At 35.2% G+C, this 26,613-nt stretch overlaps 2 protein-coding genes and 1 pseudogene across 3 annotated transcripts in view; all 3 read left to right on the top strand.

Moving 5' to 3' along the window:
- Positions 1-11,212, top strand: part of LOC120167247 — a 78,025-nt gene extending 66,813 nt beyond the window's left edge. Inside the window, exons 4-13 of one of the 2 annotated variants that reach the window (XM_039176318.1) lie at positions 5,063-5,093; positions 5,179-5,885; positions 6,033-6,464; positions 8,153-8,179; positions 8,267-8,530; positions 8,648-9,181; positions 9,365-9,793; positions 10,007-10,462; positions 10,635-10,718; positions 10,960-11,212. In XM_039176318.1, coding sequence (XP_039032249.1) covers positions 5,063-5,093; positions 5,179-5,885; positions 6,033-6,464; positions 8,153-8,179; positions 8,267-8,530; positions 8,648-9,181; positions 9,365-9,793; positions 10,007-10,462; positions 10,635-10,718; positions 10,960-11,025 — 3,030 coding nt within the window. In that variant the 3' untranslated portion in view covers positions 11,026-11,212. Of the gene's footprint in view, positions 1-5,062; positions 5,094-5,178; positions 5,886-6,032; positions 6,465-8,152; positions 8,180-8,266; positions 8,531-8,647; positions 9,182-9,364; positions 9,794-10,006; positions 10,463-10,634; positions 10,798-10,959 lie in introns of those variants that run through there. The other variant, XM_039176317.1, reaches the window with a different exon arrangement.
- Positions 11,213-16,034: 4,822 nt separating this feature from the next.
- On the top strand, positions 16,035-19,647 carry LOC120167252 (annotated as a pseudogene).
- Positions 19,648-20,544: 897 nt separating this feature from the next.
- LOC120167301 (sugar transporter ERD6-like 5) lies at positions 20,545-22,635 on the top strand. The gene is made up of 9 exons (XM_039176367.1): positions 20,545-20,828; positions 21,105-21,167; positions 21,275-21,304; positions 21,335-21,428; positions 21,525-21,568; positions 21,657-21,719; positions 21,799-22,002; positions 22,084-22,357; positions 22,445-22,635. The coding sequence occupies exons 1-8, from the start codon at positions 20,637-20,639 to the stop codon at positions 22,156-22,158; spliced, it is 765 nt and encodes a 254-aa protein (XP_039032298.1). The 5' UTR covers positions 20,545-20,636; the 3' UTR covers positions 22,159-22,357; positions 22,445-22,635.
- Positions 22,636-26,613: the final 3,978 nt, after the last annotated feature.

The raw sequence follows: 26,613 nt of genomic DNA, 5'->3' as shown, positions 1-26,613 counted from the left end.
GATCTGTTGGACTGAGTTGCGTGATAGGAAAACGTTGGGACCTGAGTTAGTGCGAGAGATGGAGGACACAGTCAGATTAATCCGTGACCGTCTGAAAGAGGCATTTGATAGGCAAAAATCTTATGCAGATCAAAGAAGGAAGGATATACAGTTTGAAGTGGGAGATCGGGTCTTTTTGAAAGTTTCACCCTGGAAGAAAGTATTGAGATTCGGGCGTAAGGGTAAATTAAGTCCAAGATTTATTGGACCATTTCGTATCTTGAAGAGGGTAGGACCTGTTGCATATCAGCTTGAGTTGCCTTCTGAGTTAAGTCGTATTCATGATGTTTTTCATGTATCAATGTTGAGGAGATACCGTCCAGATCCAGGTCACATTATTCAGGTTGAAGAAGTAGAGCTAAGACCTGATTTGTCATATGAGGAGGAGCCCATTCAGATTTTAGAAAGAGATGAAAGAGTTCTTCGGAATAGGCGAATTCCAATGGTCAAAGTTCAGTGGAGTAATCGAGGCCCCTCAGAAGCTACTTGGGAGACATTGGAGTCAATGGAGGCTCAGTTTCCTCAACTATTCTCATAAGGTAAATTTCGAGGACGAAATTTCTTGTAGAGGGGGAGAATTGTAACAACCCGGAATAAAATTTAGAAAAAAAAAAAATTTAATTAAGTAATTTGGCAAAATTTGAGGATTAAATCGAAAGTTTTCAAAATTGTAGGCCATTTTAGAAGTTAAAGGAAATTCAGGGACCAAGCCCTGCATTACTCCTTTTAGTGTCGGCAGAAGATTTCATTTAAGCGTATGAATGGTTTTCTGTTTTCAAAACAGAAAACAATTGTGAAATTCCTCCTCCCGCACTCTACTTCAAAGCCGATTCCGACGCCGTCCGAATTCCGATCGTTGTTTTGAAACCACCGTTGTGTTCATCATCGAGTGAGGAACAAACCCTTCAAATTAATTGAAGCGAAACGCGGCCAAACGTCGGGAATTTCCAGTCAAAGTAGCGACGGTTTTGTTAGCTCTATCGCCGAGGAAATCTTAAATTCACCGTTGATCGTTGCTCCGTTTACGACACCTCCCGCACCATCGTGTTCCTTGTGCCGTTCCGAGTTCACTGGTGTCAACCTTGTCTGCCGTAGACGGCGGCGCGTGAGGAGGTGGTGCAGTCAAAGATTCGGCCGATTTGAAATCGAGCTCTCCGCCGTTCAAAAATTTGAACCGATCGTTGTAAGTATCTTGAAATCGCTCAAAATAATTTTTAGAAATTTTTCCGGGATTTTTAGGGCCCCGGAGGACGCCTCACGCGCCACACGCGCCGCCGCAGGGCGAGTGGCTGCTGGAAACCGGTTTAACCGGTTTTCAACCGGTTCTGACCGGTTTGACCGGTTTCAACCGGTTCGAACCGGTTTGACCGGTCTGAATCGGTTTGACCGGTCTGACCCGACCCGACCGTTGACCCGACCCGACCCGACCGTTGACCCGACCCGACCGTTGACTGTTGACCGTTGACCGTTGACCATTGACTTTCTTTGACCAAAACTTAAAATGGCTTTGACCGAGCACTAAACGACCGTTAATCTTTTCCGAGTATACCTATCCTGATAGTTTTCGACGTGCCGAATCCGTTTCCGTGGTCCGTTTTGTCAAATTCGAATCCGAAGGTCTCCAAATCTACGGTCAAAGTGGTTGACTTTGACTTTGACCAAGAATTTGAATTTTCGAAAAGTCATACTTTATGTTTTTCGACGCCCTGATTCCGATTCTGTAATCCGTTTGGCCAAATTCAGACTCGAAATACCTCAAATTGATAGTCAAACCCGAAAAATGCGTATATACTTAAGAAGTTTGGCTTTGAACAATTAAATAGGATTTGAGACTGATAAATATTATTGTTTGAAGGTACAAGAGACTCTCCGGATCGTTCGACAGCTCGACCCAGCTCTTATAGATCAGTTAAACCACGTGTGCCAGTATTTACCCGTTCGAAAACTGTAGCAGAGCGTGGTGAAACCAGCAATCAGTAGATTTGTTATTTGAATCTATTGTCGAGGTGTGTTCCCTACTTGTTATTGAACTGTTTTATTGGTTTTAATACGTGGTACACCGAATTCATTGGCTATTGTTTTATGGATGCACCAATTTAATGTGACAATTTATGGAATATAGCTGCTATCTAATTTTTGTTTTGAAATGGTATATGATTACCATGTTTTTGGATTTATGGAGTTTATGTCACGGTGCAATTGAATTTTGGAATTGAAATACGATGGAATAGCTCTGATCAAGCTAACTGGGCCTAATGTGACTCTTGAGGGCCCCAAGATGTTTCATTAGGTCGGCTTTCCTTTGCTGTGTGCTTAGGGTAAGCTATATGGACTTATTGACTTGGGCTTAAGGATACAAGCTTCGGAGCCTATCCTTAAGTCGGCTTTCTTTTTGCTATGTGCATAAATTAAGCTATATGGAAAATAATTTTGGGAACTACTGATGGTGTACCAGAAAAGGGTTTAAACTATGATTTTCAAAAAGTTAAACTCTTTTACGAATTTGTGAGATTACTGGAATATGATTTGTACTTATTGTGATTTTATGGAAATGTTGGGACACACTGAGCCTAGCTCACCTTTTGAAAATGTTTTCCCCTTACAGATACTGTTGGGTAGATACCTTGGTTCGAGCACTTGGAGGATCAACATATCTCTTGAAGTAAATCAGATTGTAATGTTTTTATCTGGCAAGTTTACTTTATTTTGGTGACATGGACCATATTTTAAAATATAGGATTTTATAATGATAACACTTTTGCTACTACTGCTCGGTTTATTGTGATTTGGAATTTGAAGACATGTTTTAAATTAAATTATTATTTATTTGTACTATATTTACAAGTTGGATTTTGATAGTATAAATTGTTTATAATTTCATGTTTTTATAATGTGATTTTATATTGATGGAATAACGGTTGCGAAAAATGTCTTTAATAATTATAATGTGATCCACTAGACTTAGTCGAAACGCATAGGCCGGGTCTAGGGGGTTACATTGGATCTTGGAATTAAGAAGTTGTTGAAAAGAACTGAAGATTTACATTTGGGTGAACTCAAAGGTGTGAAGATTGCATTGCAGGAGTTAACAGAGGAAGAAAGCATATCGCATTTGAAGAATCTACATATCCAAAATGGTTTGGATACTCAATACATTATTAATGATGAATATGAATTTCCTCAATTACAGTCCCTGGCACTGCATTATCTTCCTAATCTCATTAGCTTTTGCCGTCAACACGAAACCGGTGCTACCAGCTCATTACCTCAACATGAGTTGCCACTTTTCAATGAAAAGGTATTTACAATTCAATGTCTTTTAAATTTTTATTTCAAATATTTCCTGAAATCATTTGTATGGTTGTAGATATCGTTCCCTTCCTTGGAGAATTTGCAGCTGAAGTCGATTAATGTTACAAGGGTATGGCACAACCAACTTTCAAGTACATCTTTATGCACTTACGAGAAGCTGACAAGATTGGAAATCGAGGGTTGTGGAAGCTTAAAACACCTGTTTTCATTTTCTATGGCTAAATGTCTAGTGCATCTCACAATCTTTGCGATAATTCGATGCTATTGCTTAAGAGAGGTCGTTTTCATGGAGGAAATAGAAGAAGAAACCCAAACTGGTATAACTTTATCAATATTTCCTCGGTTAAAGTTCTTACGGCTAGAGGATCTTCTTCATTTGATTGGATTTTGCTCCGATTACCAAACTCAAGTTATTGAATTTTCTACCTTGAAGTCACTGAGTATATACAACTGTCCAGAATTGGAGGGTTTCGTATACAGATCTTCAATGAAAGGCAACCAATGCTTCTCTAATCATGTTCTGTTCGACAATAAGGTATCTTAATTATTGTTTTTAGCGTTCTTAAATTCCTGATTTTTATATATTATCAAATCATGATAGAGTAAATTGATTTAATTTTTTTATAAGATAAATATTAACATTATATAAAATTTAAATTAAATACAAAATATAAACAAATATAACAAATTATTTAATACATAATTGAAGATGATCCGGTCCACAAAACAACTTCCACGAAAGTTTGTAGCGTCGACTCTGCTTGTATGTATATGCATATATATGTATTTGTAGCGGTACCTCTTAATTTCATTATTTTGACATGATGAGTGCAGGTTGCATTTCCCAGTTTGGAGAAAATGAAAATTTCCTTCTTGACAAAGTTGAAGATGATATGGGAGAACCCACTTCCACCAAATTCATTTCCCAAACTAAGAGTAATCAGACTTACAAATTTATCAAACTTGAAATATATTTGGAAAAACGGTCCCAAAGACATTTTTTCATTTAAAAATCTACATGAAATAGATGTTTGGAATTGTGCGAGTCTGAAGAATGTATTTCCAGCCTCAGTAGCCAGAGACCTCCCACAACTCAGTAGTCTTAGTATAATGGGTTGTCCAGTGGAGGAGATTATTTCTAAAGTAGATGAAGGATTGGATTCGGAAACTACTGTCACTTTCGAGTTTGATCAGCTGTCCTACCTTTGGCTTTCGGGGCTACCAGAATGCAAATGTTTCTACCCGGGTAGGCATACCACAAAGTGGCCAATGTTAAAAGAGTTATATGCAGACGATTGTGGGGAAATGAAGATATTTGGTACACAACTCATCACTCACAACCAACAACTTGACTCCCAACAACCACTTTTCTTGGATGAAAAGGTATAAACCCTCTCGCTCCCACTCTATATGTTCTGCTTTATTTTCAATTAAAATATTAATTCAGTGATTTGATATTTGACACGCTGTTACAAATTTGTATTTATAAAAATAAAATTCTTTTTTCCTTTTTCCCTCTCTATCCACTCTCGTTTTTGCCGTTTTCCACATGTTGGTCTACAAAAATCAATAGGTACCAACTTAGCTAATAGATTCGCCAGTCAAGACTTAATTATCTGTGTTTGCAATTTTCTTCTCATAGCCATTACTAGATCTTAATATACGAAGATGAACATAGTGACTCCATAATTGCTTTTTGATTGGTTTTCAGGTCATCCCTAAACTACAACGCCTGACATTAGATAGTGATTACATCGCAATGATAAATGATGGTCAATTTCCAAGCAGCCTTTTTCATCAAATAATTAAAGGTGCGAAGCAAGATACGTAAATCAGTTACTGATTTCCAAATTTCTTTCCTTGAAAGATTTTACGATCTAGAAGAGCTTTGTATCTCTGATTGTGAAATCAAAGAGTTATTCTGTATTGAAGGAGATACTGGTAATAAGGGGACGTATGATAGGACACTGTCAACAATTAGAAAACTAGAGGTATCTCTTCATGGTCTAAAACATTACTTGTGGAAGCAAGACGTACAAGTGGACCGCATTCTACCCAACCTTGAAACTCTTGAAGTTGACTTTTGTTGGAATCTGATGAGCTTAGGATCATCCTCAGCATCGTTTCAAAATCTCACCACCTTGAAGGTGTGGAATTGCAGTGGAATGAAATACTTGGATACATGTCTAGCAGTGCAGGGTCTGTCTCAACTCAAACAACTGATAATATGGGGTTGCACTTCAATGAAGGAAATAGTTGGAAGTGGGGAAGATGAAGCAACGTGCGACATTATATTCAGCAGGTTGAAAAGTTTGGAGCTTGTGAATCTACGACGACTTAAGAGCTTTTGTTCAGGATACCACACATTTGGGTTCCCATGTTTAGAGGAAGTGAGAGTGAGTGGCTGTCCCCAGTTGGAGATATTTTGTAAGGGAGTTTTAAGTGCGCCGTTGTTGCAAAGTGTAGAATATGAAGGTAAAGAACATTGGAGTGGTGACCTTGACAGCACTGTCCAACAATTGCATTCAAAAAAGGTATTCACTGTTTTGCATTCCTTTAATTTAGCTTTAGGTAATCTATTTTATTCCTGAATCTCTTTCTTCCTTTCGTGTTGTTTAGTTGTAACCTTGAATCCTTTATGAACTTTAACCCTTGTTTCTCTGTTTGATCACTTTATGAAGGTTGGGTACCAAGGCATCAGTCATTTGATCCTTTCCGAATTTTCCAAGTCAATGGAAATATGGAAGGAGAAAAGTGTAGATTTCAAGAACCTACGAGTTTTAGAAGTTGAGGACTGTAATAGCTTGAAATACATATTTAACGTTTCCATGGCCTTGGAGCTTGTGCAATTGAAAGATATAACAGTGAAAAGATGTCCCATGATGGAGTGCATTATCGAGAAAGAAGCAGAGGAAACTGCGATGGATACAGTCTGGCTACCATATCTTCAGAGGATAAGACTGGAGTCATGTTCAGAGTTGAAGAGTTTTTGCATGGGAAATATAACTCTGCAATGTCCATCATTGGATAAAATTGTAGTAGATGATTGTCCAAAGATGTATGCAATGGCATGTACAAGAGATGGCGAAAACACACCCTTTTTCAATGATAAGGTCACTCTCTTCTCTTCGCTTCGCTTCTTTTCTGTTTAGTGTAGTCAAATCACTATTTTAATTTCTAGATTTTTTTAAATAGAAAGAAAATTCTCCCAGGGTAATGGGCTTTAAGATATAGCGATTTTCCCAAAAATCACTTTTTTTTTTATTATTTACGTGTCAGACACCGTTATAAAAAATATTATGGATCTAGCATTTTAATTTTTACATGAAATTACATAATATGTTTAACCTAGTATAGGAAAACTTTGAAGGTAAGTAATTTAAAATATAAAAAATTTTATAAAAAATTTGTAACTAGTATTTCTTTTACAAAATGATGATGATGATAATAAGAAATATTTTTATAATTTAAAAAAATTATATATTTTATATATTTTTGAAAATTTTAATGACTTTTAAAATTAATTGTTTAAAAATATAAAAATATTAAAATAAACATTTAATTACAATTGAGGGATCAAATGAATTCTTATAAAAAAAGGGATCAAATGAATTATTATTTATTATTTATTATTTTTAACAACAATTAATAATGTTTATTTATTTTTAATAAAATTATAATTTAATATTTATTTTATATTTTTAAAAAATTAATATTAGAAAGAATATTTTAAATATATATGTGATATTTTTTATCTTTACATTTTTTATTGAATTTTATTCGCTTTTAATTTTTTTATTATATTTTTATTGAATTTTAAACATATGAGTTATAATTTAAATTAATCATTTATTCTTCTATTATTCAAATTAATTAAGAAAAATTATGGTAAAATGTTTCTAAAAGAAAAGTATAAATACATACATGAAAATCTAAAGATTTTCCTTTCTTTTATGTTACTCTCTAAACTTGTAACAAAATTCAATAAAAAAATGTAAAGCTAAAAAATATCACATATATATTTAAAATATTATTTCTAATATTAATTTTAAAAAATATAAAATAAATATTAAATTCTAATTTTATTAAAAATGAATAAACATTATTAACTATTGTTAAAAAATAATAATTAATGAATAATAATTCATTTGATCACTCAACTGTAATTAAAAGTTTATTTTAATATTTTTTTTATATTTTTAAACAATTAATTTTAAAAGTCAATAAAATTTTCAAAATATATGAAATTTATAATTTTTTAAATTATAAAATATTTCTTATCATCATCATAATCATCATTTTGTAATTTCATATTTTAAATTACTTATCCTCAAAGTTTTCCTATACTAGATTAAACATATTGTGTAATTTCATGTAAAAATCACAATTTGTTGAGTTATAAAATAATTTGAAAAAAATATTTAAAGATTTTAATGCAGAAAGTTTTTTTTGTACACACAAAAAATAAATAAAAAAAGTTGACGTTTTTATATAAAAATCACTCTAACAAAAATTAATTATATATTAGATATTGTTTTAAAATAATTTACAAAAATAATATTTGATCTTTACACGTGGTTTATGAGATCTGCAAAGGGTGTTAAATCCGTAATATTTTTTTTAACGGTGTCTGACACGTAAATAGTTAAGAAAAAATGATTTTTTGGGAAAATCGCTTTAAGATATAATTAAGCCAGCAATTAATTAAAAATTAGTTCCTTGAATTGAACCTTTCTAAAAAATTAGTTACTTTATAGTTTAAATTGTTTTGTTTCCTGCTGTTGAACTTGAATGGTTGCAGGTTTTGTGTGCCAATTTGTATCGGTTGGAGCTATCGTCCACTAACATCCAAAAATTATGGCCAGATGAACCACACAGTGCTATATCCTCTAGTGTTCATAAGTTAACATTTCTAACTGTGAAGGGTTGCCACAATTTGGAATATATATTTCCATCCTTTTTAATCAAAAATTTTGCGGGACTCATTGAACTTGGCCTTGTCAATTGTGAGAACATGGAAGAAGTAATCTTTACAGATGAAGCTGCAGAAGAAGGGATGACCGAGACTTACTGTTTCAGTAAATTGGCATTGCTGGAGCTCAGTAGGCTTCCAAAATTAGGGACATTCTGCCATGGAGAAAACTCCGAGGCTTATTCCCCAACCCTTTTCAACCAAAAGGTGATTTTCTTCCTTCGCTTTTTTGTATCATTTTTCCTTTCTTGTTGTATGGTTTTCTCTTGTTCAAGTAGCATTCCAACTTCTTTTTCGTATTAATAACTTAAATAAAATCTGCAGGTTGTGTTCCCTAACTTGAACAGTTTGAGCATTGAAGGCATTGGGAAGTGCAGAAAGATATGGCACGATAAACCCACTATGAATTCATTTAATGAATTGACCATCCTCAGGGTGAAAAACTGTAAAAGACTTTCCAATATTTTACCTTTTAGTATGGTGAAAAGACTTGAAAAGCTAGAAACTCTGGCAATAGTGGAATGTAAGTCGGTAGAAGGAATAATTGGACCTGATGATGATGGCGGATTCAAATCCAGTGAGTCACACGCAGTGACATCCGCCCAAATGATCGAACTCAAATCAATCACCAAGTTTGTGTTTCCTAAAATGAGAGAGTTGACTCTTCGAGTGCTACACAAATTGAAGGGTTTCTACTCCAAGGTGCATACTACGGAATGGCCATCCTTGAAAAAATTGGAGGTGAGTGATTGCAGCAAGGTAGAGAATCTGGCTAGGGAGTATATCAACTTTGGAGAAACACAAGGAGAGAGACAAGCTCTAATCTCTGTTCAACAACCCCTGTTTTGGGTCTCTGAGGTAACAGTTCACAAAACTAACTAAATACATATGCATCTGTTAGAATTTGTGACATAAATTCAGTCTTGATGAAGTTCGCGATAGGACCCAATTGATGAACCTATAAAATTGAGGTAAAATAGGGGATATGGCATCAGTTTAGACAATTTTTTTATTGAACATACATTTTTCCTAATTTCTCAGGAAGCATTCCCCAATTTAGAAGAATTACATGTGATTCGGAACAGCAATATGAAGGAGATATGGCATGGAGCACTTACAAACCTATGTTTTTCGCAACTCACAAGAATGTGTGTTACTGATTGCCATATGTTAAAAGAAATCATAGCTTCAACAACTGATGAAGTAATGAATGGCATCGTTTTCTCCCAACTCGAGTCTTTAGAACTTGTTAGTCTTCCGATCCTATCAAGTTTCTGCTCAGGGAAGTATACCTTAGTATTTCCCTCCTTGGAAGAAGTAATCATCAGATGGTGTCCAAAGATGGAATTTTTCACAAATGGGAAGTTAAGCACTCCGATGCTGCATGGACTACAATCAACTAAAGGCAAATATGTAGGGCACTGGGAAGGCGATCTTAATGTTATCCTTCAACAGTTGTTCATAGAAAAGGTATGAATCAGTTCAAAATGACTTTTTTATATCGTTTTAAAAGTCCATCAATCCCTTTGCATACAAGTAACTTTTGGTCTTTTAGCCTTTATAGATTCACATTCTTGGAGTAGTTAACAGTAATGAATAGTTAGCTTCAATCATCATTGATGTGCATTCATTAAAAATTGAAATGTTTGTTCATGCATTCAAGACTATATATACCGTATGCAGGTTTTTCCGAGCTTGGAGGATTTGGAGCAATCTTCAATCAACATTCAGCGAGTTTGGAGACACAAGCTTCTGTCCACACATTCTTATGCCCAAAATCTAACACACTTGACTATCGAGTGCTGTCATAATTTGAACTTCATGTTTTCGTCCTCTATGGTGAAAAGTTTTGTTCAACTCAAGATGCTAAAGGTCGAAAATTGTGAGAATCTGGAAAATGTGATATCTGCGAAAGGATTAGCGAAAGAAGAAATGATGAATCAGAAAACGTTTCGTATTCTACAATTCCTATTTCTCAAAGACCTTCCTAAACTGACGAGATTCTGCCATGGAAATTACTTTGAATTCCCCTTGCTGATAAGTCTTACTATCGAAACTTGTCCTACACTGAAAACATTCATCTCTGCTGCAGAAGGAAACAACTCAGAGATTGCCTCTCCAACTCTCTTCGATGAAAAGGTAATACTTCATTAGTTTCTTTTCTCTGCATCATTTCTTTCTCTCTTTCATTATATATTTTCTTTTTTTCCCCCATAAATATTTGATTAACTTGTTCATGCTGTACTGCTGTTTCCTTTATATCATTACTCTGATTCATGAAGCTATTGACACAATTAAGTGAATTTCGTAGGCATCATTCCCTTGCTTAGAGGAACTGTCCATTATAGGTTTGGGAAACTGGAGAACGATATGGAAGAAGAAGCCAACCAACTGCGTGAGATTCATTTTGCAAATAACTAAATATTATGTAGTTGTTCTATTTTTTTAATAATAAAAAAAGTTGACATAATCCTTCAAATTGAGAGAACAATGGATAATGCTAACAAATTGCATGCAGTGACAGCCACTCAATCCATTTTTATACTCCCAAATCTTCATTGATATACTTTATTTTCCTTTATCATTGATTTATATAGAGTTACATATGTATATCTGAGATGCCCTTTTCATTGCAGGTAGAATTGCTCTCTGCTCGAGTATGTTGCTGCTGCTCAGTTTGCAGCCGTATTCCTTGGATCTGAAGTCGTTTCACTTTCTAGCTATAGTATTTGGAGTTGAGTGCGAGTATCGTTGGATACGAGTATGCATCTAACACGGATATGCTCCAAATCTTTTTGTGTTAAGAGGATTTATTCAGAGTCGTGTTCTCATACCTATGTCTGAACATGCATCTAAGTGTATGTACTATGTAGTTAATGTAGTCTACTAGTGTGATGAATTGCATTTTTCATCTCTGACTTAAATGGTCAATCCAGTCTAGAAAAGAGTCGGTATAGATGGAAAAAAATGTTTACTTTCCTAATAATTTCTGTGGTACTTTGAGTTCCAACTCTACAAATTAATATTCAGAATATTGAGTGAGGCAATCGTACAATATTACGTATAAATCAGAAAACTATCTACACGAGGATGATAATACTTGAACCGCTTTATAGATTTGGAATTGATCTAGGTGGAGAAAAATGGATGGGGCTGGTAGAAAAAATTATTTCTCTTTAAAATTTCATCTCACTCTCGAAATACATTCGTTGAAAGTGCTTCCTTTAAAACACCAAATTTATCTTCCTTAAGATAGTTTCCCTTGAAACACTATATTAATATCCTTTAAGATTCATTTGAAATATTATTTTTTTTGAAACTTGTGTCCCATGAAACAATACATTTAGTAGACTATGTTAGCAATATGACTCACTCGCAAAGAGATGCGACGGGCAAACTTAGTTTATATATTTTTAGATGCACTAACAAACAATATTGATGGCTTTTGTAGATCCCCTGAAGAAAAGCAATGACAGTTGCATTTGCTGAAAAAAGTTTTTTAAATTAAAATTGTAGAAAACTTATTTAAGATACATAGTTAATATTACAAGAAAAGTTGGATGATCTAGCCATTTTATGTATTGAGAAAAATTTATTTGACCATATTGGTATAGACACTATTATTAGTAATAGTACATCTAAAAATATTCGTATAAATTGTTTTGTGAGTAGTTGAGTGTTTAATAATTTTTTTGAATTGTTTTATTTGAAATTTAATATATTTATTATGAGCAAAATAAAAAAATAATTTACAAGTAAATTAGTAATTGATTTTTGTCTACTCTTAAATGATTTTAAATAGGATGATGCTACCACGCTCGACGAGCACGGATGAGCACCATTAAATTAATTTATAAAACGTTAAATTATAAAGTATTAAACATAAATTATAAATTATTTAAAAATCTAAATATAATTTAATTAAAATACAATATTAATAAAACATTAGTTTTTATAATTTTATTTTAATTATAATTAGATCAAATATTAATTTGAGAAATTTATAAACCCTAATTTATTTTATAGCATTGAAGCTCTATTCGTCACCATCGACGTCGTCTCCGCCACCAGTATCATCTTTCACCGTAGGCGAACGACAAAGACTAAATCGTCGACGAAAGATGATACCAGTGACGACGGTGTTGGCGACGGTGGCGGCGGCGATGACGGTAATGGTAGTTGTGGTGGAGGTAGCTGCGACGGTGATGGCAACAGTGACAACGGTGACGATGGCGGGAGCTTCAAAACTATAAAAATAAATTATGGTTTATAAATTTCTCAAATTAATATTTGATCTAAATATAATTAAAATAAGATTATAAAAACTAATGTTTTATAAATATTATATTTTAATCAAATTATATTTAGATTTTCAACTAATTTATAATTATACGTTTAATATTTTATAGTTTAATGTTTTATAAATTAATTTAACGGTACTCATCGTTAACGTTGTTCATCCATGCTCGACAAGCATTTTAGAATTTTTCTTTTAAATATTTATTATTAGATGTCTAATTTTTAAGTTTGCCTTAGGGCCATAAAAATTTCAGAAATGAACTTCTCTTCATGTTAATATTATGTCTCTTTATGTTAACATCATATCTCTTCATGTTAACAACATATCTCTCCATATTAACATCACAACTCTTCATGTTAACAGTATATCTCTTTATGTTAACATCACTCATCTCTTCATGTTAACTTTATATATCTTTATGTTAACATCACTCATCACTTCATGTTAACATCACATCTCTTCATGTTAATATCATATCTCTCCATATTAACATCACATCTTTTTATGATAACATCAAACATCCTTTTATATTAACTCTATATCTCTTCATGTTAATTTTATATCTCTTTAGGTTAACATCACTTATCACTTCATGTTAACATTATATATATTCATGTCAATATCATATCTCTTCACTTTAACATTACATCTCTTCATGTTAATATTATATCTCCTCATATTAACATTATATATTTTCATGTTAACATTATTTTTTTCATATTCAAGTTTCAGTGTGAATTAAAATTTAAATACTTAATATTATTAGACATAATTACTATTATATATATATATTATAAGAATATAAAATGATCACGAGTTTATCAATTATTGAGTCTAGGTCTGTCCATATATAAGTGTAGCATGTGACATGTCACATGATTGCAAGATTTAATGGTTCCACACATAAATGTAATTCGGACTCGTTTATGTGCAACTTTTGTGTCTGGAATTTTGGGTCCAGGTCTGTCCATATAAAAGTGCGGCCTATGACATGTCACAAGATTTCAAGATTTAGTGGTTCCACGAATGGATATCATTCAGTCTCGTCTATGTACAATTTTTGTGTCCTGAGGACATTTTCGTTTGAAGAGAAAACAAACTTTCCATTTGATTCTCGAGAAAGTTACAAACGAAGATTTTGATAGTATCTTTAATCTTTTTAGGGGCTTCATTTTAAAATATAGAACATGATCTGTATATCTTTTAGAACGGGCTACTAAGTCCTTTTTCTTTTGATATTTATTAATTTCAATATTAACATTAGGTTAGTTGAACATTGGTCTCATCTCACATTCGTATCCGTTACCTCCACGTCTATATATTTTATACTTGAAAAAGAAAACAAAAGGCAGATATATAGATTCACATTTAATTTGTTTGTTTAAAAGATTTCAAAAGCGGTAAAATTGTAAAAATGGAGAGGGAAGGCATGGAAGAAGGGCTATTAACAGGAAGGTATGAATCCCCAAATGCAACAAAACCAATTAGAAATGGTTCCGGCGGTGGCAGTCTTACCGACAACCTTAACATGTCATCAGCTTCCTCATTGACACCTCTTCACGTCTTAAGTACGTTTGTTCCTGTTTATGGCTCTTTCTGCTATGGCTGTTCTGTAAGTTGATCACTTTCTTCTTCATATTTAACATGAAGATTTGATACAAGTTTGGGGAAAAACTGAATGAAAACATACCATAGATGATTGTATTCTATGTTGCACGGATACGGGGACGGATACGGGGATGGGGACGGGACGGAAAACGATAATTTTTAAAATTACAGGGTACGGGGACGGCATATAAAATAATTTTAAAATTATAAATATATATAAAAAATTATAAATAAAGTCAAATAAAAATATCAACTTGACATGCTCCTTGACCAATTCATTTCGCTCAATAAACAGTTCTAATTCGGCAATTTGCAATTTCCTCCATCTCGCCTCTAAAGTTGCCTTCCTTTCACTGTCAACCATATCTAAACTATGCTTTAGAAGTTCCTCTTCTAAGCCAGACACACAAAACCTCTTATCAAACAAATTACTAATTGAACTCTTAGGCACCTTATCGACCTCCATTGGCACCCCAATATCTACTTTCTTATCAGGTGAAGAATGAAACTCTGCTTTCAATGCAACCACTGCCTTGTTATTTGCCTTGGCTTTGCCATTGGATTTAGTAGCTGAAGACTTAACTTTCCCACTAATCCCCTCTTTTCCCCATATCTTTTTCGACAGTTCAAATGCGTTATGTTCATGGGATTTAGAGAAACTTCGATCCTCACCCTTTTTACCTTTCCCGGCATTGTTCTCAAACATTTTCTTTAACCTTCTAATCTTATCCATCAACTGTGCTTTCGTAACATCAGTAATTCAGTACGAATCGATTTCTTAACAAAATCATAAAATGCATTCATATCAACACAAGGATCAGCCTCTTTTTTAGCAGAGTAATCCAACATACCTTTCAACAGTCTCGGATCTGGGTTTCTTCGCGTTCATGTCTTCCATGGGTTTCGTCGCAAGAGGCTTGACATTCGGCGTAGCCGTGTTGGATTCGGATTCAGATTCTGACTCAGTCCCGGATTCCTCAGATTCTTCATTCCCCGCGACGGCTATCGCAGGATCAAGCTTCCTGGGAGGTGGGCTCTTTTGGATCAATGGAGTAGACTGGGTTTGGGGTTCTGCATCCTCTTCTTCATCCTCGGCTGAAGATCCCACTTCTTCGTCCTCGGAGGTTGTCTCCTCAGCCAAAATTACCTCTGGGTACGTCCCCGAAACGTCCCAGATAAGCTTTGACCATCCCCTATTTCGGTCAGCCGTACCCTGCCACTGTAGCACATGCCCGGTACGTCCCTCAGCCGTCCCTGAACCATCCCCGTACCAGAAACGTATCGGGTACTTGAAACGGGTCTCCTTTGCCGTCCCCGTGCTTCTTAGATTGTATTTGCTACCTTTATGAACTATCTTTGAAAATGGACCCAGGTTGGTTACGCATCACCAGCGGAGAATGGGATCATGCAAGATTTGGGCCTCTCTGTACCAGCAGTTAGTACTCTCCAATTATGGATTAGATTTTATCATATCTTAATCAACATGTTGACGTCTAACTCAGATGATCATTAATTTTTAACGAAAAATGATGAGTTTAAAAAATAATGAATAGTTGAGTGACCATTTTGTAACTTTTAATAGTCGATGGACTCATCAAAATAACTTCTTATAGTTGATGAACCATTTTATAACTTTTAATAGTTGAAAGACTCAACAAAATAGTATCCTATAATCGGGATCATTTGTGTACTTTCGCAAATGTAAACATAAAATACTGCTAAAAGAAATTAGGTGGGTATTTCTTTATTTATGTAGAAAAGGTTGAAAGTTGTATCATGGAAAACAAAGGGCAGAGATATAGATTCAACGTTTGACTTGGTTCTTCAACAATTTCAGAAGTAGGAAAAGCGGAGAGGGAAAGCATGGAAGAAGGGCTGTTAACAGGCAGATATGGACCGCCAAATGAAACAAAACCAAGCATCAATGGTGGCGCCGGCGGTGACAGTATTACCGGCGACCTTAACATGCCATCATCGCCGGCAGCTTCCTCATTGACATCTGTTCTCGTCTTCAGTACGTTTATTTCCGTTTGTGGCTCTTTCTGCTATGGCTATTCTGTAAGCTCTTCCCTTTCTTCTTCTTCTTCTTCATATCCTCAACGTGAAGATCTTCAACATTTTTTAACAAAAAGAACCTTAAATTTATATTAATATGTAAGTATATGATATAATGAACTAACTTTGAAAATGAACCCAGATTGGTTATTCATCACCTGTGCATAATGGGATCATGGAAGACTTGAGCCTCTCTGTGTCAGCAGTTAGTGCATGCCAATCTTTTCTACTTTTTTTTTCCTACTCAATTTACTTTCTTAAAGCACAAGAAAGCTGTAGGTGACTTTATTTAACTATCTTACTCGGATTATTGTGAGTGATAAACACAGGTATAGTTAATTTTTTCGAAGTTTATCTCCTATTTATATTTGAATATGTATTGGACATAGATATAGATATAGTGCAGAAACGAAGAATCCTAGTAATATAGATGTGTAATCTTTGACACCAATTTGCAGTACTCTGTTTTCGGTTCAATAATGACAATTGGAGGAATTGGTAGGAGCAATTTTAAGTGGGAAGATAACTGATCTTATCGGTCGAAAACGGGTAAGTTATATTTGTTTGGTTAAGCCTTTACATATTCTTCTAAATTAATGTGTTCATATACTCTTGAGAAACAGACAATGTGGTTCTCTGATGTCTTCTGCACTGCTGGGTGGCTATCAATGGCATTCTCAAAGGTTAACTTCCACTTTAAATTATTTCCTTTCCGGTAAAGCTACGCTTAGCTTTGAATTCGATAATGGAACAATTCGTAAGAAAGATCGTAAGAAGTGTATGTTTACTTTCTGTTGGAAGAATGCCTTGTGGCTGGACATCGGAAGGCTGTTGATCGGAATCAGGGTTGGTGTGATTTGTTACATGGTAATGTACTAAAGTTTGTAGTTCATACATATTTCATCAGCTTGAAACAGTTTTGAAGTAACTTAACGATGATATATAGCTGAGCTTTCTATATGAAAACAGGTACCTGTTTACATAGCTGAAATAACACCTAAGAGTCACCGTGGATCATTTGCATCGGCAAATCAGGTAAACTATACTAAACCCATAATTGAAAATGTGATTTTTCAGCTTATCGTTAATTCGATTTAAGCTTCTTAATGGTGCAGTTGATGACTACTTGTGGGTTTGTACTCATATTTTTCACTGGAACAATCATTTCGTGGCGCACACTGGCTATGATCGGTATCTACAATTTTCATATTAACTTAAGCTAAAGGTAGTGTTAGTTTACTTAAGTTTTTTATCCATTCCGTTTCCTTCAGGTGCAATCCCCTGTGTAGTACAGATTATAGGCTTGTTTTTTATTCCGGAGTCCCCTAGATGGCTGGTAAGCCTAACATAGTAGTCTCCCAATCTTTGGATGCTTTTCAAGTACACAACATGTTAAATCGAACACGTGAATGCAAAACATGACCGACTTCTGCAGGCAAAATCCTGTCGAGAGAAAGAGTTTGAGGCTTCTTTGAAGTGTCTAAGGGGAAAGGACTCGGACATTTCCGAAGAAGCTTCTGATATCAGAGTAGCGTATTGGCTTGATATCTTGTTACTTCTGTGAACACATAGTTTTCCTCATGATAACAAGAAATGTTATGTGCTTACAATATCTTGTAGGTTTATATGGAAACTCTTGAGCAACAGACAGAAGAAAGTTTCCTCGAATTGTTCCAAAGGAGATATGCTAATGCACTCATTGTGAACTTCGAGTAACATTCGATTAGTATGCTAATTTCTTTTAAAGACTTTCCTGATGATTTCACATATGGCTTCTTGAACTCTGCAGATTGGAGTTGGCCTAATGTTATTGCAACAACTAGGAGGAAATAGTGCTATGGCATATTATACCGGTAGCATATTCAACGAAGCCGGTAAATTTATGTCTTCCATGTTGTTTCCTATATAATTATTGCAGCAGAAATTATTCAAAGAAGACACAGTTTTGTTTGCCACAGGCATATCAGGTAACCTTGGCCTTCAAGTTTTAGCTATTGTACAGGTACCTTCATGGCTTCTTTTCCAACTTGGAGTTGATGTAAAATTATGTTCCAAGCATTTCCGAGACATGCCAATTACATTGTTGTTTGCAGATTCCGGCATCTATTTTAGGTTTATTTTTAATGGATAGATCCGGTAGACGACCGCTCCTATTGGTTAGTTTCATAAAAAATTCATTTCAAGATGGTAAAATTGTTGAACAAACAAGTAAATATGGAATCAATCCAATTTTATGCAGGTTTCTGCAAGTGGACTGTGTTTTGCTTGTTTTCTTCAGGGACTGTCATTCTACTTTAAGGTATTGCAAAATTTAGTTAATTTTTTTCAAGAGATTGTCCTTCCTGTTTAAAGCTTTCCAATTCTTTCTTTCTTTTTTTTTTCCTGAAAACTTTGATGCTATTTTACAATCAGGAATTCCCCGATCTGAAGGCAGTTACTCCGTCTGTGGCATTTACCGGCACATTGGTACTTCAGTCTGTCTTACATATTTTACCTATTTTGTCAATGTTGTAATCATGAACACAATACATGATTATTTGTAGAGCCTGCATGCATCTAAACAACTATAAGTACATATTAAGCCAAACTATATGTGTAAACTGATCAATACTGCAAACACAGATCGGTGCTACATTCTACTCGATAGGCTTGGGAGGAATACCGTGGATTATAATGTCGGAGGTATGTGCCAATTCCGAGATCGAAATCTTCGCCGTTGCTTGCATATCTAGCTTTCCCCAATAGCTGTAGGCAAGAGATTCATTTGACTAAAACATGGTCCATACTATTTGTCAGATATTTCCTATCAATGTTAAAGCTCAAGCTGGAAGCCTGGTGACTCTAGTCAATTGGTCCACTGCTTGGGTCATTACTTACAGTTTCAATTTTATGATGGAATGGAGCGCAGCAGGTCATTCTCCGTTTCTTCTCTAACAGAGTAAATTAAGATTACATTTCTGAACTAAAATGTATCAGCAAATATGATTGCAGGAACATTTTTCTTTTTCTTGGGAATCTCAGGGTTAACTGTTGTATTCGCGGCCGTGTTGGTCCCGGAGACAAAGGGGAGAACACTGGAGGAAATACAAGCATCTATCGCTCATTTTCTGTACATTTAAGACATAAGGAATGGACAGGAATGCACCAATATGTATAAGCAATACGCATATGGCTTACTTTCATCCGTATATTTACAAGTGATCATTCCCAAGGATGAACAATGCTGGTGAACCCTTCTGCATTTCCACATATCGGTCTTAAAAGACCCTGCATATTACATCTGTATACTGTATACGTGCAATGTACTGATACATTAATACGTTTTAGTAGGATGTAACAACCCAAAAACCTTGTATTATCAAAATAGCGAAACAAACAAGTCCCTGTACTGATCAGTACTGCAAACTCAGGTCTGTGCTAAAACTTTCACAATAGGATTGGGGGAATACCATGGATCATAATGTCAGAGGTATGTAGCAATTCCGAGATCGATGCTCGCCCTAAAATCTGGAAACAATAGATTCGTTTAACTAAAACATGGTCCATTTCCCTCCCTCCCTATCAGAGTAAATTAACATTACATTTCTGAACTAAAATGTATCAGAAAACTTCATTGCAGGACCATTTTTCTTTTTCTCAGTAACCACAGCCTTAACTGTTCTATTCGGGGCCAAGTTGGTACCGGAGACAAAGGAGAGAACAATGGAGGAAATACAAGCTTCGACCACTCACCTGTTTTCCGTAACATATAAGATTTAATCTTGCATGGCTTTGAATGCACCATGTTTACAAACAACACATATGGTTTACTTTCATTCTTGTTTCACAAGTGACCATTTCCAGGGAGGAACAATACTGGTGAACCGTTTCCATTTCCTCATATTGGTCTTAAAAGACCCTGTATACATTTGTATACTGTAAACTGTACACTTGTATGATATTGAGACATTCAATTTTTTTAAATATCTAAACCTGGAATTTGAGTTCTCTTTGGCAAATGGCAGCTAAATTTGGAATTTTCTTTTGCAGGCAGCTCAGCCGTTCAAGTAACTGTACTTCATTTAGAGAGACTCTTATAAATATCAAAATATTATAGGTTTTGGCTTTTTGAACATTTAATTCATATGAACAAATGAAAACCATTTACTCAATATGCATGAAATATTCAAACAATCCAACAAATATCACATTTCATGTGGGGACCCTCAGGCCCAATGGATAACTCTTATCATTTCTTCAAACTGAAAAATTAAGTTATTGTCCTTTTGTTCTTTACACCACTTCCAATGAAACTCCTTTACTCTGTTGCTTAATTATTGGCTACAGTTCTCTTGCTTGAATTTTTGAGAGATGAGTAGACAGAAAATAGAAGATGGTGAACTTTCAAGTTCTTTGATAGTTAAAGAGAAGCCTCCGGATGGAGCTGGACATGGTAGTTCCGGTGAAGAACAAGGTGGAATTGGAACTACGACTTCTGCAACAACTATGGTTGTTCTTAGCACCATTATCGCTGTTTGTGGATCTTATGTTTTTGGGACTGCTGTAACTATCTGTTTTCAATATTGAAATGATTAGTTTTACTTATAATCTTAATCTGCAAAGTAAAGGGGTTTCCCTTATCCTGCTTGACCATGAATTTTGATTACAATGACTGTTTAATGGCTAAGTTTGACCTTAATTCTACACAGTACCTGAACTGTACTTGTTCACCTGTTGAAAAGCAATAAGACTTAAGAAACTCGTATTCGGATTCGCCGATGGTAATCATACTGTTTCATTCGCCTTACAAAAGTTGAACTAATATGATTAATTTACCAGATTGGATATTCATCACCTGCTCAGACTGGAATCATAGTTGATCTGGGTCTCTCTGTGGCTGAGGTAAAGTATAAATAGATCTGTTTCCTTTATACAATATTTTTTACCTTATAATTTTATTTCAAATGCCTTTATGCAACCTTTGTTACTGAGCTGCATGATCATGTTAGGTAAAATTGTACCCATTACAAGAAAAGCTCAAAAGCTGGCATATTTGTTCTGTAACCTAACTGGTTAAGGTTGGAGTTGGCCTAATGGTTCTGCAACAATTCGGGGGAGTCAATGTCATTGCATTTTATGCTAGTTCAATTTTTATATCAGCTGGTATGTTAAGAACATTTTCATGTTTATGAAACAATAGAAGAACTATATAGGAAGTTCAAACTGGAAAATAATTTTATCTCAAGTTTTTTGTGACAGGATTTTCCGGTAGCGTTGGAATGATAGCAATGGTTTTCCTTCAGGTCGGTTCATCATGACCTGCACTATCATCAGAGTTCATATCATTTTGGTTAATATGCTTTTCTTAAAAACTGGAATAATCTTCTGCAGGTTCCAATGACAGCTTTGGGAGTAGTCTTTCTCGATAAATCAGGACGAAGACCACTTTTATTGGTACAAAAGCCTAGAAATGTATCTTCTATATATATTACATTGTGCAAATGTCCCTGCTGAAGTCTACTTATATCTACAGGTATCAGCAGCTGGAACATGCTTGGGTTGCTTCCTAGTTGGATTGTCATTTTTTCTTGCAGGTTCTACCAGATTTATCGATCTCGAATTTCCAAATCCTTTTCATGTTATATATTCTTTTCTCAAAAACATTAAGCTCGACTGCATACAGGACCTTCAACAATGGAAGGAAGCCACTCCTATATTATCACTTGTTGGTGTACTGGTAAATACAATGAATCAGTGTTTTAGGCAGTAGCTTTCATGAACAGAATCATCTAGTGCTGATACGTTCGACTCGATTTAGGTGTACACGGGATCATTTTCGTTAGGCATGGAAGGAATACCTTGGGTTATAATGTCCGAGATAAGTTTACCATGATCTAGATTAATTTGCAGCCTTCAATATTGTTGAAGAATCGGGTAAAGAAAACGAAAGAACACAAGAATCGGACAAGTATTTCAGATATTTCCCATAAACATGAAAGGTTCAGCTGGAAGCCTTGTGACATTGGTTAGCTGGTTAGGCTTTTGGATTATTTCCTTTGCATTTAACTTCCTCATGAAATGGAGCTCAACAGGTAAAAATCATTGCATCTGATATTGTCAACTTTATCATTTTAGCCACAGAATTTGACCTTTCTTTCCCATGTTACACTGTCTTCCAGGAACATTCTTCATTTTCGCCACCGTATGTGGTTCGACTGTTCTGTTCGTGGCGAAGCTGGTGCCGGAGACCAGGGGACGGACACTTGCAGAAATACAAGCTTCGATGAATCTGTTTTCGTAGGATAAGTGGATGGTGCATGAACAATCAATCAACTGATACTGAGAAATTCAAAGTCCTAACTTCAATGTCATATTTACACAATGTAAAAGCTTTTAGTTTTATACTAATTTAGAATCATCAAATTAGTGGAAATAAATTTATTATTCATGTCTATGAAATAAGGTCAATAGCCATCATAAAGTTAAAACATTATCTCCAACGTGCATGAAAAAGACATTATATATAAAAACAAGACGTTATTGTAAACCAAAAGACAAAATGGAAGATAATAATTAAAATAGATACACAAAAAAAATTCAAAGGACTTGGAGAATGATATATTTTTAGAAGAGGACTTGATCGATTGTCAGAAGGAGAAATCCGAATCATTCAAGTGCGGATTTGCTTTTGCCACGTGTGTCATTTGTTTATGTTGCGGATAAATAATATTTAAAATCATTATGATCAATAATTTAATAAATAATATTTTAAATTATCCATGTGATTGATCTAGAACGTTTTAACCACTTTAACCTTTAAATTTTAGATTAAATACAAGTATATGTGAGCACAACTACGAGTCTTGTTAGATTTTTGGTAGCCTCTTCAAGACCATTTAATCGAGGAAATTGATAGCCTTCAAGAATCCTCAAAGAGTTCATCCTAGTAAATCAATGAAGGTCTCTTTTAATCCGAAGGAAGAACCTCTACCATCATATATGATATAATCACGACCAATAAAAATTCGGAAGAATTTCCTAGAAGATTTATGACTCGTGCTAGGGCGAGAAAATTTCAAGTAGCTATGGAAAAAGTGTTTTGTCAAAATGGGAACTTGAAACATGAAACACCCATTTCAATGGAACATTGCAGCCTTTTACTTGTACATGAGTTTGCATGAACATTTATAAATTTGCATGTTTAATTATGTTTGGTAGTTCATTTATCGTACATGAATAAAGATGCATGCTAGTTCATTTATGCATGATATTTCATTTAAGTATGCTAGTTAATTTAAGTAAGTTAGTTTATTCAGTGTTAGTTTGTATGATATTTTCATTTTCATTTTATTCAAGTTAATAAGGACGAATATTTTCTATAGGTATTTTTAGATGCAATTTCAGCTAATGATAAAGTTTGGAATTTTAGTGACTGTTCGAATTCTTCAAGGGATAATAATTAAGGACTTCATACTCACCCTTTTATGAGAGGCTATTCGAATTCTCAAGAGGAAGAGAGCATTCAAGGGCTTTTTATTCATCCATTATGCCATTAAATGAGAATGAACGACAACAATCAAAGCTTTGTGAGTCCAACAGTTTCTCCAATGAGGACGCAAGGATGTCTACATTCATTCTAAATATGTCCACATTCATCCTTTATTCATCCTAGAGAATTAAGCTTTGGAATTTCAAAGGTCTCTTCTTTGTGGACAAATGGATGTCTAGATTCATCCTAGAGATGTCTACATTAATCCTAAAGCTCCAACATGACTATTCGGCTCCCAAGGGAAAAAGAAGGTCACAATCTATTACATGTGTCTTCATTACCATTAAGATAAAGGCTCTATTTCAAATTCTAGCCTTGAAACCCTATATAAATAGGTGTCCATTTCTCCATTGTAAACTTACAACTTTGATTTTATAAACACACTTAAGAGTGTTATCTTTTCTAGTTCTTTAAGAATTTTATTGGTTCATCAAGTTTAATCTTGTAGCATATTTTCATTCATTTTGTTATATCGTTGGTTCCTAGTTCTCTATAACTAGTGGGTCACGATCCATCCTCTTCCATATTAGGTTCAAAAACTTGTATGGTTTGAGTCAACATTCAAAATAGTGTTGGTTCTTCCTTGTTCCCACTGTTAGTGTATGTAAACGCATGGCATATAAGTTCACTGATGTGCATGATGGTTGTGCAGCTGAGGATTGGTTCACTGCAATTGATCAGTTGAAGTAGTTAATTTGTTGTGCAGTTAGTTACTTCATCTGTTATAGCTATAGTACTAGCTATAAATACTCTCCTTGAGAGTTGTAATACATACGCTTGAAAATAATGAATTTCAGAAGATTTGTTTCTCTCATTTTCTTTCTCTGTTCTTGTTTACATAGATTAGACATCTATTGATAATCTTTACATGGTATCAGTTGCCAAAACGATCCTGCAGTTTCTGGCTTCTTCTTTTCTTGGAGGTTTTTGAAGGTTCTTGCGTTTCTTTAAAGATGGTGGATTTGCAACAAGCTGGAGTTCAATCTCCGGTGAATACCACAGTTACTTCAACCTCATATGGTTCTTCAGTCCTGTCCAGTGTACAACATATACCCAAACAGGATGTCGTAAAGCTTACCGAGTCAACATACCTTCTTTGGAAGCATCAGGTGACCCTTATAATTGATGGCTATGGATTGCTGGCTTACATCTCTGGTGATAGTCCTGCTCCATCTCAGTTTGTTACAAATGAGTCTGGGCAACTTGAGGAAAATCCAGTGTATCCTGTGCATAGGCAACAAGACAAGTTACTTGCTTCGTGGTTGTTGACAACGGTTAGTATGGAGGTTTTGCCACATCTTACGGAGCTCACATCCTCTCGCACAATCTGGAATGCAGTTTCAAGATTGTTTGGAGTTCATTCTAGTGCCAAGATTTCTTCTCTCAGACACAGTTTGCACTCTCAGAGGAAAGCTGGCTTGACTGTGAGTGATTATTTAGCCAAGATCAAGACAATCTGTGATTTGTTGAGTGCTGCAGGTTGTGTTATACCTGAACAAGAACAAGTAAGTGTGATTCTTGCTGGATTGTCAATGGAATTCGAGTCCATTATTGCTATAGCATCTCGTGATGTAGTGTCACTTGATAGTCTCACTGAAATGCTCCTGGATTGTGAGGCTAGGCAGAAAGCTTTTTTAAGAGATGATATTACTGCAAATATGGTTGTGTAGTCGAAAGAAGAGAAAGAGACAAGGTCTCAGGCTGCCACTAAAAGAGATGCAATAGAAAAACATTTTTATTCGGGAGGTCAACAGGGAAGTCAGCAGGGAGGCTATCGTGGTCGAGGCAGAGGAAGGTTTAATAATTCAAATAGACCTCAGTGTCAGTTGTGTGGAAAGTTTGGGCACATTGTTCAGCGGTGTTATCGTCGCTTTGATCGAGATTTCATTGGAGTTGGTAGTGAAGATTAGTCTGCTGAGCAGTGGAAGAAACCAGCTGAACAGATAGTTCCTGTGAATGGACATGCGTATAATCACACGTTGCAATCTCCTATCTTCTACCACTATCCATCTAGCTTCATGCATGGTATGCCTTATTCTTTGACTCGTCAAGGACTGCCTTACTCCTCGAGTCAGGTAACGAATACCTTCCCTGGGGACTGTGGAACTCATCATGCCAAAACAGAAGGACAAGAGTCATTTGTTCATACTGCACCTACAACCTTTGTAACCACTGTGCCTAGTATGGCAGCAGCTCACAGTGTTCCAAACCACTCCAATGCTTTGTGGTATCCAGACACTGGTGCCACTCATCACGTATCAAATGATCTTGTACCATTCAACTCAGGTATGATATACAAAGGTAACAACACTCTTTTAATGGGAAATGGTGAAGGAATTAAAATTGATCATGTTGGTCAAGGCTTTCTGTCTTCTAGTCTTAGACCTCTAGTGTTACAGAATATGCTACATGTCCCACATATTAAGAAGAAGTTGCTGTCAGTATCTCAATTCACTCGTGATAACAATGTATTTATTGAGTTTCACCCTTTTGAGTGCTTGGTGAAGGATGCACAGACTCGGAACATTCTGTTGAGAGGGAAGCTCACCAGTGAAGGTTTATACCAGCTGCTACCGTATGAAGAGAAGAAATCATGTTGTATGGTGAATAATGTGTCCAAGGCTTCAAGCAGTTTGGAACTTTGGCATAAGCGCTTAGGACACTCGTGTGTGAAGGCTGTCAAAGATGTTATGAAAATGTGTAATGTTTCTTCTAGTGAAAACAAGTTGAATAATGTTTGTTATGCGTGTTTGCAAGGCAAGGCTCACAAACTGCCTTTTTATAATTCATTGACTGAAT

This window comes from Hibiscus syriacus, unplaced genomic scaffold, assembly GCF_006381635.1.
Source record: "Hibiscus syriacus cultivar Baekdansim isolate YM2019G1 unplaced genomic scaffold, ASM638163v2 tig00111671_pilon, whole genome shotgun sequence".
Classification (NCBI taxonomy): domain Eukaryota; kingdom Viridiplantae; phylum Streptophyta; class Magnoliopsida; order Malvales; family Malvaceae; genus Hibiscus; species Hibiscus syriacus.
This window is presented reverse-complemented; position numbering and strand designations above follow the sequence as displayed.